At 36.4% G+C, this 17,078-nt stretch overlaps 1 protein-coding gene across 1 annotated transcript; it reads left to right on the top strand.

Annotated features, from left to right (window-relative positions):
* The first annotated feature begins 9,395 nt into the window (after window positions 1-9,395).
* LOC110593609 (tubulin alpha-1A chain) lies at window positions 9,396-11,056 on the top strand. The gene has a single exon (XM_021704888.1). The coding sequence runs from the start codon at window positions 9,491-9,493 to the stop codon at window positions 10,844-10,846; it is 1,356 nt and encodes a 451-aa protein (XP_021560563.1). The 5' UTR covers window positions 9,396-9,490; the 3' UTR covers window positions 10,847-11,056.
* Window positions 11,057-17,078: the final 6,022 nt, after the last annotated feature.

Genomic DNA, 17,078 nt, shown 5'->3' with positions numbered 1-17,078 from the left:
AACCTCAGGCCCCACTGCAGTCCCACTAAATTGGAAGCTGCATTTCACCAGGATCCACAGATGATTTTCGTGCTCATCAATGATTACACCAGAAGTACTGGGGTAGATTTAAAAGAAAGAGAACAGCTTTTAACTTCAGACAAAGCTGAATTGGAATCTCAGTCTTCCTTCCTAGGTGTGGGAATATCAGCATGCAATTCAAGTGCTCCAAATCTCCTTTTCTTCATCTTTTAAAGTGGGGACAAAAATACTTTCTCCATATACTTTATAACTGTTAGGAAAATCAATGAGACCACAGAAACAATTTATAAATAATAGCTAACATGTATTGAGGGTTTACTCCATGTAAACCATAATGGTGAATAATTTACAAACAAATAGAGGTTCTGAGAGGCGAAACAACTTGTTCAAATTCACATAACAAGCTGGAGAAGGGCAGAACCGGTATTCAGTCCCAGCTAGTAGGTGCCTGCTCCTACACGCCTTATAATCATAACTGTGCCACCTTGAGGGGCTTCCAGCCCTATTCAAATATCTGTATCAACGATGACTTTTCTTCCTTTTTTGCAAACATATCCCAAGACACATCTCCCTGCATAAGTGAAAGAAATATATAATCTGGGCCTCTAGGCAAAATCCTGCAAACTATAGTACACACATTGACCTTCCCCAAAAGTCAAAAGGCAGTGGAGTAAATCAGAAGTTGTCCTAACCCACGTTCAAACAGCTTTGTTTAATTAAGTTCAAGCTTTCAGAAAACCAGGAATGGTCAACTTTTATGATGACTAAATCATATATTGAAGGAGATAGCAGTGTGCAAGTACCTCAATTATGTAGTTTCCTTGTCTTTAAAATCACCTTAGAGTATTATTCTCAGGACAGTTTTGGCACCAAAGCCTCCATCTGCTTATAATTTCCCTAGTGTTTTCATGGCTTTTGCAGTCCTTGCTGTTTTGCTCAGCAGGAAGTCAAATTGCATGAATCATTTTCACCAGGCAGTCCCCATCTCCGCAACTCACTTTCATTTTTCCTTCCTGCCCTTCCTAGAGGGTCACAGCCCTGGGAAACTTTCTTTGAAAGAACTCTTTATAAAAGATGCAACAGCATCCTCTACTGACAGTGGCTCAAAGTGTCAACAAGGGGCACTAACTCACTTTAGTATTTGGGTGTAGCTTGGATCATTCCTTCTTTAGTGCGTTTATTAGATTTTATTTTCTTATTTTATGGGGGTTTTGCCTGAAAATGAAATATTGCTTTTTAATCTTTCAAACCACTTTACTGAGGTATGACTAACATATGAAAGCTGTATGTATTCAATGTATACAACTTGATTAGTTTGGAGATAAGTATACATCCAAGAGACCATCACCACAGTCCATACCATCACATCCAAAAGTTTCCTTCTGTCCTATTTATTATTATTATTGTTATTATTGATAGGAATACTTAATATCTGCCCTCCTAGCAAATTTTTAAGTGCACAATACAATATTGTTAACATGGGCTCAATGCTGTACAGTAGATCTCTTAAGATTTATTCATTTTGCATACCTAAAACTTTGTACCCTTTGACTATTGCCTCCCACTTCCCCCTCCCTCAGCTTTTGGTAATTGCCAGTTTACTTTCTGCTTCTATGACTATTTAGATTCCTCATATAAGTGGCATCATGTAGTATTTGTCTTGTGTCTGGCTTATATCACTTAAAATAATGCCCTCCAGGTTTATCCATATTGTTGCAAATGGCAGGATTTCCTTCTTTTTCAAGACTGAATAATATTCCATTGTATTATATACCACATTTTCTTTTTCCATTTATCTGTCAATGTACATTGAGGTTGCTTCTATATCTTAACTACTATGAATAATGTTGCAATGAACCATATGGCTTCACTGGCGAATTCTACTAAACATTTGAAGGATTAATGCCGATCCTTACATTCTTCCAAAAAATAAGAGGAAACACTTCTAAGCTCATTTTATGAAGCCAGTATCACCCTGATATCAAACCCAGAAAAAGACACCACAAAAAACTACAGGTTAATATCCTTGATGAATATGGATGCAAAATTCCTTAAGAAAATATTAGCTAATCAAATTTAACAGCCCATTAAAAAAAAACACCATGATCAAGTGGGATTTATTCCTGGGATGCAAGAATAGTTCAATGTGCACAAATCAGTCTGATACACCACATTAACAGAAAGGATAAAAATCACTTGATCATTTCAAAAGATGCAGAAAAAGCATCTGGCAAAATTCAACACCCTTTCATGGTACAAACTCTTAACATATTAGGTATAGAAGGAACTTCTATCCACACAATAAAATCCACATATGACAAACCCACAAATAACATCATACTCAAAGGTAAACACTGAAAACTTTTCTTCTAAGATCTGGAACAAGGCAAGAATGCCCACTTTCATCACTTCTATTCAGCATAGTACTAGAGGTCTTAGCAATTGCAAGAAAATAAAAGATATCCAAATTGGAAAGGAAGAAATAAAATTATCTGTTTGGAGATGACATTTTATATATAGAAAACCCTAAAGACCCCACCAAGAAACTACTAGAACTAATAAATGAATTCAGGAAAATTGCAGGATACAAAAATCAACATGGAAAAGTTGGTTGTATTGCTATACACTAACAACAAACTATCTGAAGAGTGCTTTTGAACAGTGAAATATAATTGTTTTCAGCATACCAATGATTTTGAAAAGCATACAATTCTTCTCTCCAGATGGCATAGTCTTGCTCCAGAATCTCAGGGCCTTGCACTGTGATTCTTCCACTAAGTCTTGTTACAAAATTCACATATTTTCCCCCACCACTGATACCTCCAACACTATAGATTCTGTTGGATCACATGGCCCAAGTGGCAGGGTTACTTTCCCAGCTCTCTCTGCTCTGGGATCCATTCAGAGATCTCAGACTGTCACATAACCTAGTGTAAGGGCCAAAGTAAACTCACATAGCACCTACAGCATAATAAGTATGTAAGCAATATTTCTTAAATGAGGGAATAGTTGAATAAATGACATGTTTTCAGTCTACCTCTGAAATTTAATTATAGTTTAGACATTTCCCAGACTTTCTTATTAAGGTGCGTAGAATAGAATCTCAATAAAATAGAGCTCTGCCATTGTCAGATATATGTTTAACTCAATAAAGAGAAACCATAACCTTCTTGATAACAGTAGTAACAGTATAACTAACATTGTAGCACTTCAAGAGGAACATTTATATTGTGTTTACATTTGATACTCATCCTCAAATGTAGCTGTAGAAAAGCTATCCTTGGAACAGACAAGATTGGCAGCAGATATGTCCCACTAAAAATCTTCAATTGGATATCAGGTTTTTATTTTTAAATAAGACTCGTGTATTTTTAACTTTAAAAATCTTTCAGAGACTCAGGCCTTTTATCTTGCCTAATTGTGAAACTCTTATCTCTATCCTCAAATTTTATTTAAGAAAAAGTCTAAAAGACTCAAGAAAACCATGATGCCCAAGAAAATAAATTTAACTATTTTGGTGGATTATGATTTGACATAAGCTTAGAATTAGAAAAAGAGCTCTCTCTCTCGCTCTCTCTCCACTATTCAGAGAACTATCTCTAGCAACAGATTGATACTAAGTAGGCCTGCATAGTAATCGTTTTGTGTTTTGTTCCTCCTTGCTTCAGAAACTGATTCTGATTTATTCAAGACAAAAGAAAGTGTATCTGGTTGAGCCAGGAAAAATGGCCCAAATCACTCCCATAGTTGGTGTATTGAAGCTTCACTGACATAACAGCAATGCACGGGTCTCCTCAGCTTGCTCTACTGATACAGGAGGCTCCCACGAGAGCTCCCACTGCTGCCTCTGGGCCTTGATGGTAGCCATCACCAACATCACCACCTGTTACTGATCTGGATTCTGCACTGCGTCCACTTCCTGGAGTCACTAACTTCTCACTAAAATCAGAGATAGTGCTTCTGGTTGATAGAGTAAGAGTCATATGACTGAGTCTTAGCTGCAAGAAAGGTCAGGAAAGCAAATATGTGATATTTTCAGCCTCTACACAGGGAAACATGACCCACCTGGTAAAGTGGGGCATTCATGGAACATAGAAAAGTTAGTTTAGAGGCTGTGCACCAAAATAAATGATGACTGTCCTCCAGAGTCTGTCTCCAGCAAGATTTTAAGGTAAACTATCCTTGTTCTAGATTCTGTGCAACTTTCCTTTTCAGTTTCTTCCTCTCATATCTCACCCAAAACCCCAAGTCTAGGATTTGCCCTCTTTATACTCCAAAGACACAATGATTCATATTTTTTTTATGGCCAGTCCTAACTAAAACAAAAGGGAAGCAGAAGAAAACGCACACGCAAAAATCTCTCTACTACTTACGTTATTAGAAGGTTCTGAAAATCTATGTACCAAATTACATACTGTGTGATGGCAGGGACTGGGTCTATTTGTGCAACCATTCTTAGCATAGTGTCTGGGCCAGAGTTGGTTTCTATAAATATATGCATAATGGCTTAGGGAAATTTTTCTCTCCCTAATTAGACCACAAGCTAGGCTCTGGAAAATTCAGTTCCTCCTGGCTAGCTACATCTTATTTAGAGAGAACAGAGAGGTATCCCATTATGTGGCAAATGTGATAAATTGGTAGTGGTTACCCATGGAACTATACTAAGGAGAATTTTGAGGATACAGCTGACTGATTAGTAGAAATGTCTTGAATGATTAATGCTTAGTGGGTGTACCAAATGGAAGAGTGTTGGCACATTTCCTGGTATCTGCCATCTCTGGCATAGATATAGAGAGATTATTATTATTTTATATTTTATTAGTGCAAAGCACAATAGGGTTTCTTCAAAAGACCCCTTTTATAAAATGATGTAAAGACAGAACCAAAAGGAAAAATGAATACTCACTTATGGGATAGATAAGTGTCTCCCTCTAAAGGTAGTCTTTATGCTAGTGTAAAAGAAGTTGACTATCTTCTGGCTTGGCTGGCACTTTAACAGACATCATACTGAGATCATCTTTTTCTGTCATCCAGGTTTGATGAAGCTGCTGAGAAATCACTCAGCATTACCTTCTAAGATGGTGTTATAATAGGTCACACTGTTGCATTCATTATGTGGTATGTTGAAAAGGAATAGAAATCAGGCAAGGGAAAAGAGCAGATGAATAGGGGAAAGCGTAGAGTCAGAAGGGACAGAAATGGCAAGTGCTAAGTGAGACCAATATTGAGAAATCTAATCTACAAACTGGACTGTGGCAATTATTTCCAAAGTGAGGGGTGGTACTTAATTTAGAACAGATCAGGAATATAAGTAGTGGTGTTGAGTAGATGAAAGCATCAGATTTAGGTCAGATTGCCCATGGAGATCTAATTGGAAACAACATATGAAAAAGCAAAAAGCCTTTCCACTACCCTGAGGCTTGAGGTTACCAAAGAAGCACACCCACCACCTCCCTACACATGTTTGTATATGAGCTGCTGCTGATCACAGAGGTACAGAGAGAGAGGTAGCCAGCCATTGTTGCCCACACCCTTACACACACACCCATTGTTTCAAGCCCTTCATCCTCAGGCAAAGCAATTTCCAGGAGATTTAAAAAGCCAGTTCCTTTCTCCTTTTGGGAACTAGATATTAAAGAGCAGGACAGTAAAAAAACAAAACAAAACAAAAAAACACAACAACAACAACAACAAACAACTGCTTTTGAATTTACAAAGCTAACCTGCATGTTCAGGGAAAGGCACAGACTCAGAAAAGACCTGAGAGGACTTTAAATTTATACCCAGGCTGATTCTTGGCACAGAAACAGCCTATGTCAATCAAGATCAAAACAGAAAAAAATAAATAACAAACCCTGGGTAAAGAGGAGAATCTGATTACCAGAATTATCACATAATTTGAATGCCCAGTTTTCAACAAAAAAATCATAAGACATACAAAAAGACATACAAAAAACATAGGATGGTATGGACCATTAAAAGGAAAAAAATAAACCCATGAAACTGCCCCTGAAAAGACCAGATGATAGATCTACTAGATAAAGACTTTAGAATAGTTGTCTTAAAAATGTTCAAAGAGGGGTACCTGGGTGGCTCAGTGGGTTAAACATCTGCCTTTGGCGTCAGGTCATGATCCTGGGGTCCTGGGATCGAGCCCTATGTCCCTGCTCAGCAGGGAGCCTGCTTCTCCCTCACCCTCTGCCACTACGCCCTGCTTGTGCTCTCTCTTTCTCTGTCAAATAAATAAATAAAATCTTCAGAAAAAAAATGCTCAAAGAACTAAAAGATGACATAAAGTCAAGAAAACAATGTATAAACAAAGTGGAAATGTCATTAAAGAGAAAAACCTGATTAGAAAAAAATAAATTCTAGAACTTAAAAATATAATTTATGAAATACAAAATTCACTGGAGGGATTCAATGGCAGATTTGACTAGGCAGAAGAATCTATGAACTTGAAGATAGGACAATTAAAATTATTAAGTCTGAAAAACAAAGAAAAAAAAGAATGAAAAAATATTAATAGAGCCTAAGGGACCTGTGGGATGCCATCAAGTGGACCAACATATAGATTGTGGAATCCTAGAAGGAGAAGAGAAAGTGGCAGAGAAGTAAGGGCCAGAAAAATTCCCAAATTTGATGAAAGACATTAACAAAAACATCCAAGAAGCTCAATAAACTCCCAGATGAATTAAAAGAGATCCACACTGACACACATTATAATCAAACTTTTCAAAGCCAAAATCAAAGAGAAATATCAAAATAGAAGAGAGAAGCAATTCATAGTGTACAATAATCCTCAATAAGATTATGAGCAGATTTTTCACCAGAAGCTTTGGAAGTCAGAGGTAATGGGCTGATGTATTCAAAGTGCTAAAAGAAAAAACAAAAACAAAAACAAAAAATTGTCAGCCAAGAATCTTACATCTGGGCAAAACTACCCTTCTAAAGTGAGGGAGATTAAGACATTCCCAGATAAATGAAAGCTGAGGGAGTCTCTTACCATTAGACCTGACTTGCAAAAAAATAAATAAATAAAAATTTTAAAAAATGCTAAAAGGACTCCTGAAGGTTGAAATAAAGAACACTAGCTAGTAATTCAAAGCCATAAGAAGAGATAAAGATTTCAGTAAAGGTAAATAAATGATATATTATAAAAGCTAGTATTATTGTAACAATGGTTTGTAACTCCACTTATTTTCTACATGATTCAAGAGCCTACTACATTATAAAAACTAATTATCAGGTTATGTTTCAAGACACACAATGTATAGATATAATTTTCTGACATCAGTATCTGAAAGTAGTGGGAAGGAGCTGTAAAAGAATAGGTTTTTGTATGTTATTTGAAGTTAAGCTGATATAAGTTCAAATTGATTGTTATAACTTTAGGATGTTAAATGTAATCCTCACAGTAACTTCAAAGAAAATAGTTATAAAATATTGCAAAAGAAAATGAGTAGAAAATTAAAATGTCCACTACAAAAAAAAAAAAAAATCAACTGAATACAAAAGAAAACAGTAATACCGGAAATGAGGGACAAAAAAAAGCTATGAGGTGTATAGAAAAAATAGCAAATAGAAGAAGTCCTTATCAGTAATTACTCTAAATGTAAGTGGATTAAACTCTCCAGTCAAAAGACTGAGGTTGGAAGAAGAGATTAAAAAAACATGTTGTCCTGTTTTCATGTTGACTGCTATCTACAGGAGACTCACTTTAGCTCCAAAGACACCAATAGGTTGAAAGTGAAATGATGGAAAAAGATATTTCATGAAAATAGTAATCAAAAAAGAACAGGAGAGACTATACTAATATCAGACAAAATGAATTTTAAATCAAAAAAGTGTATGAGACAAAGAATGACATTATACATTAATAAGAGCTTCAACAGCAAGATATAATATTTAGAAACATTTATGCACCTAATAATTGACCATTGATATACATAAAGCATATATTGGCAAAACTGAAAGGAGAAATAAACATTTCTACAATAATAGCTGGAGATTTTAATACTCAACTCTCAATAATGGATAGAAAAACTAGACAAAAGATATTTGAGGACTTAACACAATAAACCAATTAGATATAACAGACATATATGGAACATGCTACATAACTACAGAATATACATTCTTCTCAAGTGCACATGGGACATTTTCCAGCAAGGACAATGTGTTAGGCCACAAACTAAGTCTTAATAGGTTTTAGAAGACAGATACCATACAGAGTATCTTCTCTGACTACAACGAGATGGAGTTAGAAATCAATAACAGAAATAAAACTGGAAAACACACAAATTTGTGGAAATTAAACAATATACTCTTAAACAACCAATGGAACAAAGAAGAAATCACAAGAGAAATTAGAAAATAATTTGAGATAGATGAAAATGAAAATAAAACATGCCAAAATTTATGGCACGTAGCAAAAGTAGTGCTAAGAGGGAAATTTACAGCTAAAACACTTACATTAAAAAAGAAGATCAACAATCTAACTTTACAACTTACAAAACTAGAAAAAGTACAAACTAAAATCAAAGCTAACGGGAGGAATGAAATAAAGATCAAAGCAGCAATACATGAAATAGGTAATAGAAAAACAGAGAAAAATCAATAAAGCCAAAAGGTGGTTCTTCAAAAATATCAATGAAATTGAAAACCTTTAGCTAGATTAAGGGGAAAAAAAGAGAAAAGACTCAAATTACTAAAATTAGAAATGAAAATGGAGACATTGCTCCTATTCTATAGAAATAAAAAGGATTATAAGAGAAAAATATGAACAACTGTGTGCCAACAACTTGGATAACCTAGATGAAGTGAACAAATTCTTGGAAACACAAAACCTTATCAAGACAGAGTCACAAAGATATAGAAAACCTGATTAGACCTGATTAGAAAACCTGATTAGATTAGAAAGACAAGCATCATATGATCTCACTGATATGAGGAATTTAAGAAACAAGACAGAGGAGCATAGGGGAAGGGAGGAAAAAATGAAACAAGATGAAACCAGAGAGCGAGACAAACCATAAGAGACTCTTAATCTCAGGAAACAAACTGAGGGTTGCTGGAGTGGTGGGGGGTGGGAGGGAAGGGGTGGCTGAGTGATGGACATTGGGGAGGGTATGTGCTATGGTGAGCCCTGTGAATTGTGTTAGACTGATGAATCAAAGACCTGTACCTCTGAAACAAATAATACATTATATGTTAAAAAAAAAAAAAGATAGTAGGAAGGGAAAAATGAAGGGGGGGAAATCGGAGGGGGAGACGAACCATGAGAGACTATGGACTCTGAGAAACTGAGAGTTGTGGGGGTGGGGTGGGGTGATGGGTTAGCCTGGTGATGGGTATTAAAGAGGGCACGTGCAGGTTCTCTTACATCGACCGCCTAAGAGTCGCGCTGTAAGAAGCAACAACCTCTCCTCTTCCTCTCCGCCATCTGCTCGGCAGACGCAAAGCAGCAACCATGCGTGAGTGCATCTCCATCCACGTGGGCCAGGCTGGTGTCCAGATCGGCAACGCCTGCTGGGAGCTCTATTGCCTGGAACACGGCATCCAGCCCGATGGCCAGATGCCAAGTGACAAGACCATCGGGGGAGGAGATGACTCCTTCAACACCTTCTTCAGTGAGACGGGCGCTGGCAAGCATGTGCCCAGGGCCGTGTTCGTAGACCTGGAACCCACGGTCATTGATGAAGTTCGCACCGGCACCTACCGGCAGCTCTTCCACCCTGAGCAGCTCATCACCGGCAAGGAGGACGCTGCCAACAACTACGCCCGAGGGCACTACACCATTGGCAAGGAGATCATTGACCTTGTCTTGGACCGCATTCGGAAGCTGGCTGACCAGTGCACAGGTCTTCAGGGCTTCTTGGTTTTCCACAGCTTTGGAGGGGGAACTGGTTCCGGGTTCACCTCCCTGCTGATGGAACGTCTCTCTGTCGATTATGGCAAGAAGTCCAAGCTGGAGTTCTCCATTTACCCAGCCCCCCAGGTTTCCACAGCTGTAGTTGAGCCTTACAACTCCATCCTCACTACCCACACCACCCTGGAGCACTCTGATTGTGCCTTCATGGTAGACAATGAGGCCATCTATGACATCTGTCGTAGAAACCTCGATATTGAACGCCCAACCTACACTAATCTAAATAGGTTGATAGGTCAAATTGTGTCCTCCATCACTGCTTCCCTCAGATTTGATGGAGCCCTGAATGTTGATCTGACAGAATTCCAGACCAACCTGGTGCCCTATCCCCGCATCCACTTCCCTCTGGCCACCTATGCCCCGGTCATCTCTGCTGAGAAAGCCTACCATGAACAGCTTTCTGTAGCAGAGATCACCAACGCATGCTTTGAGCCAGCCAACCAGATGGTGAAATGTGACCCTCGGCATGGTAAATACATGGCTTGCTGCCTGTTGTACCGTGGCGACGTGGTTCCCAAAGATGTCAATGCTGCCATTGCCACCATCAAGACCAAGCGTACCATCCAGTTTGTGGACTGGTGCCCCACTGGCTTCAAAGTGGGCATTAATTACCAGCCTCCCACTGTGGTGCCCGGTGGAGACCTGGCCAAAGTACAGCGAGCTGTGTGCATGCTGAGCAACACCACAGCCATCGCTGAGGCCTGGGCTCGCCTGGACCACAAGTTTGACCTGATGTATGCCAAGCGTGCCTTTGTTCACTGGTATGTGGGGGAGGGCATGGAGGAAGGAGAGTTTTCGGAGGCCCGTGAGGACATGGCTGCCCTTGAGAAGGATTATGAGGAGGTTGGTGTGGATTCTGTTGAAGGAGAGGGTGAAGAAGAAGGAGAGGAATACTAAAGTAAAAAATGTCACAAAGGTGCTGCTTTTACAGGGAAGCTTATTCTGTTTTGAACATTGAAAAGTTGTGCTCTGATCAGTTAATTTGTATGTAGCAGTGTATACTCTCATATACAATTACTGACCTATGCTTTAAAACACAACGCTTTGTTACAGACCCAAGCTGTCCATTTCTCTGATGGGTTTGAATAAAGTATTCCCTGTCTTAAATGAAAAAAAAAAAAAAAAAAAGAGGGCACGTATTGCATGGAGCACTGGGTGTCATATGCAAACAACGAATCATGGAACACTACATCAAAAACTAATGATGTAATGTATGGTGACTACCATAATAAAATCTAATTAATTAATTAATTAATTAAAAAGAAAACCTGATTAGACTTATAACTAGTAAATAGATTGAATCAGTAATCAAACACAACTCAACAAGGAAAAGTCCTGGACCTGAAGACTTTTTTGGATTCCACCAAACATTTAGAGAAGAACTAACACCAATCCTTCTTAAACTTTCCCCCCCAAAATTGAGGAGAGAGCACTTCCTGACTCCTAATTCCTCCTTTGAAGCCAACATTGCTCTGATACTAAAGCCAAACAATAATGCTATAAGAAAACTGCAGACCAATAATCTTATGAACACTGACGCAGTCTATGCAGTGGGAGAAAATATTTGCAAATCATGTATTTGATAAGGGACTAATATCCAGAATATATAGAGAATTCCTACAATTCAACAACAACAAAAAGCAAACAACCTAATTGAAATATGGGCAAAGTATTTGAATAGACATTTCTCCAAAGAAGATATAAAAATGACCAATAATCACATAAAAATACTCAAAATTACTAATCATTAGGGAAATGCAAATCAAAACCACAATGAGAAACCACCTTATATTCATTACTATGGCTACTATCAAAAATAAATAAATGTTGGTGAAGAGAAATTGGATCCTTTTTGCACTGTTGGTGGGATTATGAAATGGTGCAACCCCCATGGAAAAGAGTATGGTGGTTCCTCAAAAAATTAAACACAGAACCACCATATGATCCATCCATTCCATTTCTGGGTATACACTCAAAAGAAATGAGCGCTGGGTCTCAAAGAAATATTTGTACACCCATGTCCACAGCAGCATTACTCACAATAGCTAAAACATGGAAGTAACCTAAGTGCCCATCGAGAGATGAATGGATAAGCACAATGTGGTATATTCATGAAATGAAATATAATTAGCCTTAAAAAAGGGAAGGATATTCTGACATATGCTACAACATGGATGAAACTTGATTAGGGCATTATTATTTAACAGATAGTGTTTCGGTTTTACCAGATGGAGAGTTCTGAAGATGGATGGTAACAATGGTTGCACAAATATGAATATACTGAATACCACTAAACTGTATATTTTTTAAAAAATGGTTAAGGTGGTAAATATTATGTGTATTTTACCAAACAAAAAACTAAAGGGAAAAAAAAACCAACTTAAGTGCATGACCTAGTACCGATGTTTTATAGATTAATATTTTCAGCAACAAAATGAGATACTATTAATATCTCAAATTTATAGCTGCTACCATGAAATTTGGAAAGACTGAGGGATTTTTTTCCAATGGCACAGAGCATATATAACCAGAGCTGGAGTTTAGACGCCCCCCACCCAGAGCCTGCCTTCTAGTCACTACAGTACTTTCAGAGCTATCTTCTCTATTTAAAATGAGGCGGTGAAGCTAATTTAGTACTTTCTACTATTCAAAACACTTTCACAAACAGCTCATTTGACCTCATAATCTTTATGTTAGGAAGATAAGCAAAGCAATTTTTTTCTATCCATTTTACATTTCACAATATTTAGGTTTGGATCTCGGGCTTTGTTTTGAGACACCACCACTAGAAACGAGCAGAGCATGTCAAAAACTCAGGTCTTAACCATGAAACACTGGGTATTAAACTGCGAGAGGAGCTTATCTTTGCTTTGTTTGCTAATTTGAACACTTTCTGTATAGTAAAAGTGGAAGAATAGAGAGGTGATTACCCTCACACAGAACTGTTTTTTACTCACATTAAATACTAAATAGCTTTATCTATATAACAAAGAGTAACTGCCAATGAATATATCAGACACAAATTATATGTATAAACTTTTAGAGCTGAAAAGCACCTTAGAAGTTATTTATTTTAAACCCCTTATTTTACAGCTGACCAAACACACTTAAAGTTTAATGTTACACTATTTATTAATATTAGAGTATGGTCTAGAAAGCTGGGGTATCCCCCAACCCTTGATCCCATTTCAAGTTTCCTCTGTTTATATCATAAAGATTCGCCCCCCCAAAAATTATTGCATTCAGAAACAATTTCTTTATTTGCTCTTGGAAGCCATGGAAGATTTTATGTTGTTAAGAATGTTGTCAGATTGAAGGAGTGAAAAGAATACATGTGCATTTATAGGACAAGGATATAGATATGATATGGATAGAGGTATCATTGTTAAATTGTGTTAAGAATAACTCAAAGACATTGGGGAGGGTATGTGCTATGGTGAGTGCTGTGAATTGTGTAAGACTGTTGAATCACAGACCTGTACCTCTGAAACAAATAATACATTATATGTTAAAAAAAAAAAAAAAGAAGATGATAGTAGGAAGGGTAAAATGAATGGGGGGAAATCGGAGTGGGAGACGAACCATGAGAGACTATGGACTCTGAGAAACAAACTGAGGGTTCTAGAGGGGAGGGGGTGGGGGGGTGGGTTAGCCTGGTGGTGGGTATTAAAGAGGGCACATACTGAATGGAGCACTGGGTGTTATATGCAAACAATGAATCATGGAACACTACATCAAAAACTAATGATGTAATGTATGGTGATTAACATAACATAATAAAATTTAAATAAAAAAGAATAACTCAAAGACAGTTTGCCCAGTGCATAGCAAGCAGTTGCTCCTCAATCTTTTCAGAAAACTGCAGAGGAAAATCCATTTGACATTTTTCTTTATTCCACTGAGAAATAGTTAAAAGTGGCCAGCAGATGCCACTGTTGTCAGTTGTAAATAATTTTTTACATTTCATTCCAATTTTAGTATACGTGCTGCCGAAGCGAGCACAATTTTTTACATTTCAAATAAAGGAGGTGAGTCATTACAGAAAAAAAGAAATAGGTTAAGTAACAAAAATGATCATGTTATCTTAAAAAAACAAGTGACAAAAGTAATGCATAATTGGATCTTTTTGTTTACCTTTAGTTAGACACTTGGCAACTAAAAGACATGAACTAAATTATAAAAAATTAAGGAAAACATGGGCGCCTGGGTGGCTCAGTTGGTTAAGCGACTGCCTTCGGCTCAGGTCATGATCCTGGAGTCCCGGGATCGAGTCCCGCATCGGGCTCCCTGCTCGTCAGGGAGTCTGCTTCTCCCTCTGACCCTCCCCCCTCTCATGTGCTTGCTCTGTCTCATTCTCTCTCTCTCAGACAAATAAATAAAATCTTTAAAAAAAAAAAATTAAGGAAAACAGTCTTCTTTGTTGGAAAAAAATGCTCATGCTTAAAAATTAGAAGTTGATGGGATGACCAATGTTGACTGATAGCTGTATCTGATAGCAAAGATAGACTGTATCCTGATGAGTGACAACAAAGAAATGTAAAATTAAAAAAAAAAAAGAACTTCTGTTGTTATTTTGCATGGTAAAACAGTTTTGTATTTATCAAACCTATACTCAATTGAAAATGAGTTGTTACTGCAAATTTATTATTATGTTACTATCTTCTATTTCCATCAATGTTTGTAGGTATTAAATCTTTTTAAAATAATTTAAAACATATAAATTAAGGCAGACCTACATAGTTCATTCCTTGAGGAAAAAGTACTCATGGTGGCTCTTGCTTACTTCTAGGACGATCTCACAAATTTCACAGTAGCACCTGATTAAACTCTCTAGGAATACCTGTATTTTCCTGAACATATTCTTGGGATGCCTCTTCATCATTTTTTAAAATATCAATCCCACCAAAATCTGTTAATTATAGTTCCTATAGATTTTCTCATATATTTTCATATGGAATTGAATTCTTGAGTATTTTAATTTATTCACAATGAAATATCAAATCTATGCTGTAGAGTCAACACTCTAATAGTTGCTATGAGGGATTCAAAATAGAACAAACATAGGTTCTGTCCTTAAGCAAATAATAAGGTGGAGTGAAAGAAAGGCTTTGTGTTTGAACAGAGCTGCACTTTGCTAAAGTTTCTGTCATCACACGAAATGATCTGTAAGACGGTGATGTTGCATACCATTGTTATAAAGACTGAATTAGATAAGGATGTAAAGTGCCTCTCAATATCTGGCACGAAATAGTAGATAAATAAGTGCTAATTTTTGCTCAAATATCAGTGACCACATGAGTGGTCAAAACCCTAATCATACACAGAGTAGCAAAAAATAAGGGAGATAAGGGATAGAATATATGCAAAATTAAAATTAAAATATTCCAGGGAAACCTGGGTAGTACAGTCAGTTAAGCGTCCAACTCTTAGTTTCAGTTCGGGTTGTGATCTCAGGACCATGAGGCCAAGCCCTAAGTTGGGCTCTGTGCTCAGCAGGGAGTCTGCTTAAGACTCCCTCCCCTCTACCCCGCCACTGTCTCACTCTCTCTCTCTCAAAATAAATAAATAAATAAATATTAACAAAATAAAATAAAATATTCCAGACAGAACAGTCCAGGAACTTTTATGGACGAGGTTACATTGAGCTCATACTTGAGAGAAAATCAAGCATTTAAAGTACAGAATAATGTGAGATAATTTAATTTAAGATAAAGAGTAGAATATGAGAGAACAACCAATGAAGGATGGCACTCAACCCAATCATCATTCCTACTAGCAGATCCAAAATAGTGTATTTTAAAGCCTGTTTAGAAATTAAGTGGTGAAATTTCTGAATTTCATAACTATATTATGGTTCTTTTAGAGATTACCTGTTTTCTTAACAAATACCTACTAAAGTATTATGTAATAAAAAGTCATGAGGTACTCAGTCTACTCTCAACTTATTAAGAATAAATAATATGTGTATATGTATGTGGGTGTGTGTATATTAAAAGAGGAAGAATGATGGAGCAAATGTGGCAAAATGTTAAAAATTAGTGAATCCAGCTAAAGGACATATGGAAACTATTTGTGCTATTCTGGGAAGTATTTGTAAGTTTTAAATTATGTCAACATTTATAGATGAAGTTTAAAACTATGAGGGTGAATTAAAGACATTCAGGTAAATGAAAGCTAAATTTGTGCCAGCAGACTCAAACTGAAAGAAATTATGGACAAAGTTTTTCAAGCTGGAGAGAAATTATAATAGAAAGAAACTCACATCTATAGGAAAGAATAAAGATCAGGAAATAATAAATATGTGGATATATATAAAGAATAATTTTAAGATATCTTATTTATTTTAAAAGACACTTGGCTAAGACAAAATTTTTATATAAAATGTATTTTGGATTTATGACATTTGACGTAGACTGTGATATGTTAAGGATATATGTTGGAATCCCTAAAGCAAACACTGAAAAAAAGCAAAAGGGGGATACATAAAAAGAAAATATAAAATTGGGTACAAAAATAATCAATAAATTCAAAAGAAGGCAGAAAAGGAGGAATAATAGAAGAATGTATGAGACAAATGGAATACAAATAACAAAATGGTAGACTTAAGTCCAACTATATTAATAGTTGTATTAAATATAAATGGCCTTATATTCTTCAAGAAAAACAAATTTCAAACTGGATTTAAAAATTTAAAAAGGATAGAACAATTATAAGCCATTTACAAAAGACATTTTAAATATATAAAGATATATATTGGTTAAAATTGAAGGATGGCAAGAGATGTATCATGCAAATGCTAATTAAAAGAAAGCTGACGTAGTTATTTCACTACCAATGTAAACTCTAAGGGAAGGAGTATTATTAGAGATATATAGGAACATTTCATAAGGAGAAGGGTGTCAAGATATACGCAAACAATGAATCATGGAACACTACATAAAAAAATTAATTAATTAATTAAAAAAAGAAGAGTGTCATTTCATCAAAAAGAAATAACACTCATAAGCATATAGACACCAATAACAGAGCTTCTAAACTCATGACAAAATTTGGCAGAACTAAAGGGAGAAATAGACAAATCCAGTTATAGTTGAAGAATTTAACATTAATATAATAGAACATCAATATT

The sequence above is a fragment of the Neomonachus schauinslandi genome, chromosome 5 (genome assembly GCF_002201575.2).
Source record: "Neomonachus schauinslandi chromosome 5, ASM220157v2, whole genome shotgun sequence".
NCBI lineage: Eukaryota > Metazoa > Chordata > Mammalia > Carnivora > Phocidae > Neomonachus > Neomonachus schauinslandi.
This window is presented reverse-complemented; position numbering and strand designations above follow the sequence as displayed.